Below are 262 nucleotides of genomic sequence, written 5' to 3'. Positions count from 1 at the left end.
CTTCGGCTCAGGTCATGATCCTGGAGTCCCGGGATCGAGTCCCACGTCGGGCTCCCTGCTTGGCGGGGGGTCTGCTTCTCCCTCTGACCCTCCCCCCTCTCATGCTCTCTGTCTCTCATTCTCTCTATCTCAAATAAATAAATAAAATCTTAAAAAAATAATAAAATAAAATAAAGTGGGACCTTTGCTTACCCCTCTCTGCCTTTGCTTCTCTCCTGGCAGCCTGACCCACCTGCTCCATGAGGAGGGACAACCTGACCTG

The 262-nt window shown here is 51.1% G+C and overlaps 1 protein-coding gene across 1 annotated transcript in view; it reads left to right on the top strand.

Annotated features, from left to right (window-relative positions):
- Positions 1–234: 234 nt before the first annotated feature.
- LOC118021203 (olfactory receptor 2F1-like) overlaps positions 235–262 on the top strand; it is a 667-nt gene continuing 639 nt past the window's right edge. The window contains exon 1 of the mRNA XM_035021304.1: positions 235–262. This exon is cut by the window's right edge and continues 639 nt beyond it. Within this exon, the coding sequence (XP_034877195.1) occupies positions 240–262 (23 nt within the window). The 5' untranslated portion in view covers positions 235–239.

Source organism: Mirounga leonina, unplaced genomic scaffold (assembly GCF_011800145.1).
Source record: "Mirounga leonina isolate KUSES-001 unplaced genomic scaffold, KU_Mleo_1.0 Mir_174, whole genome shotgun sequence".
NCBI classification, from domain to species: Eukaryota; Metazoa; Chordata; class Mammalia; order Carnivora; family Phocidae; genus Mirounga; species Mirounga leonina.
This window is presented reverse-complemented; position numbering and strand designations above follow the sequence as displayed.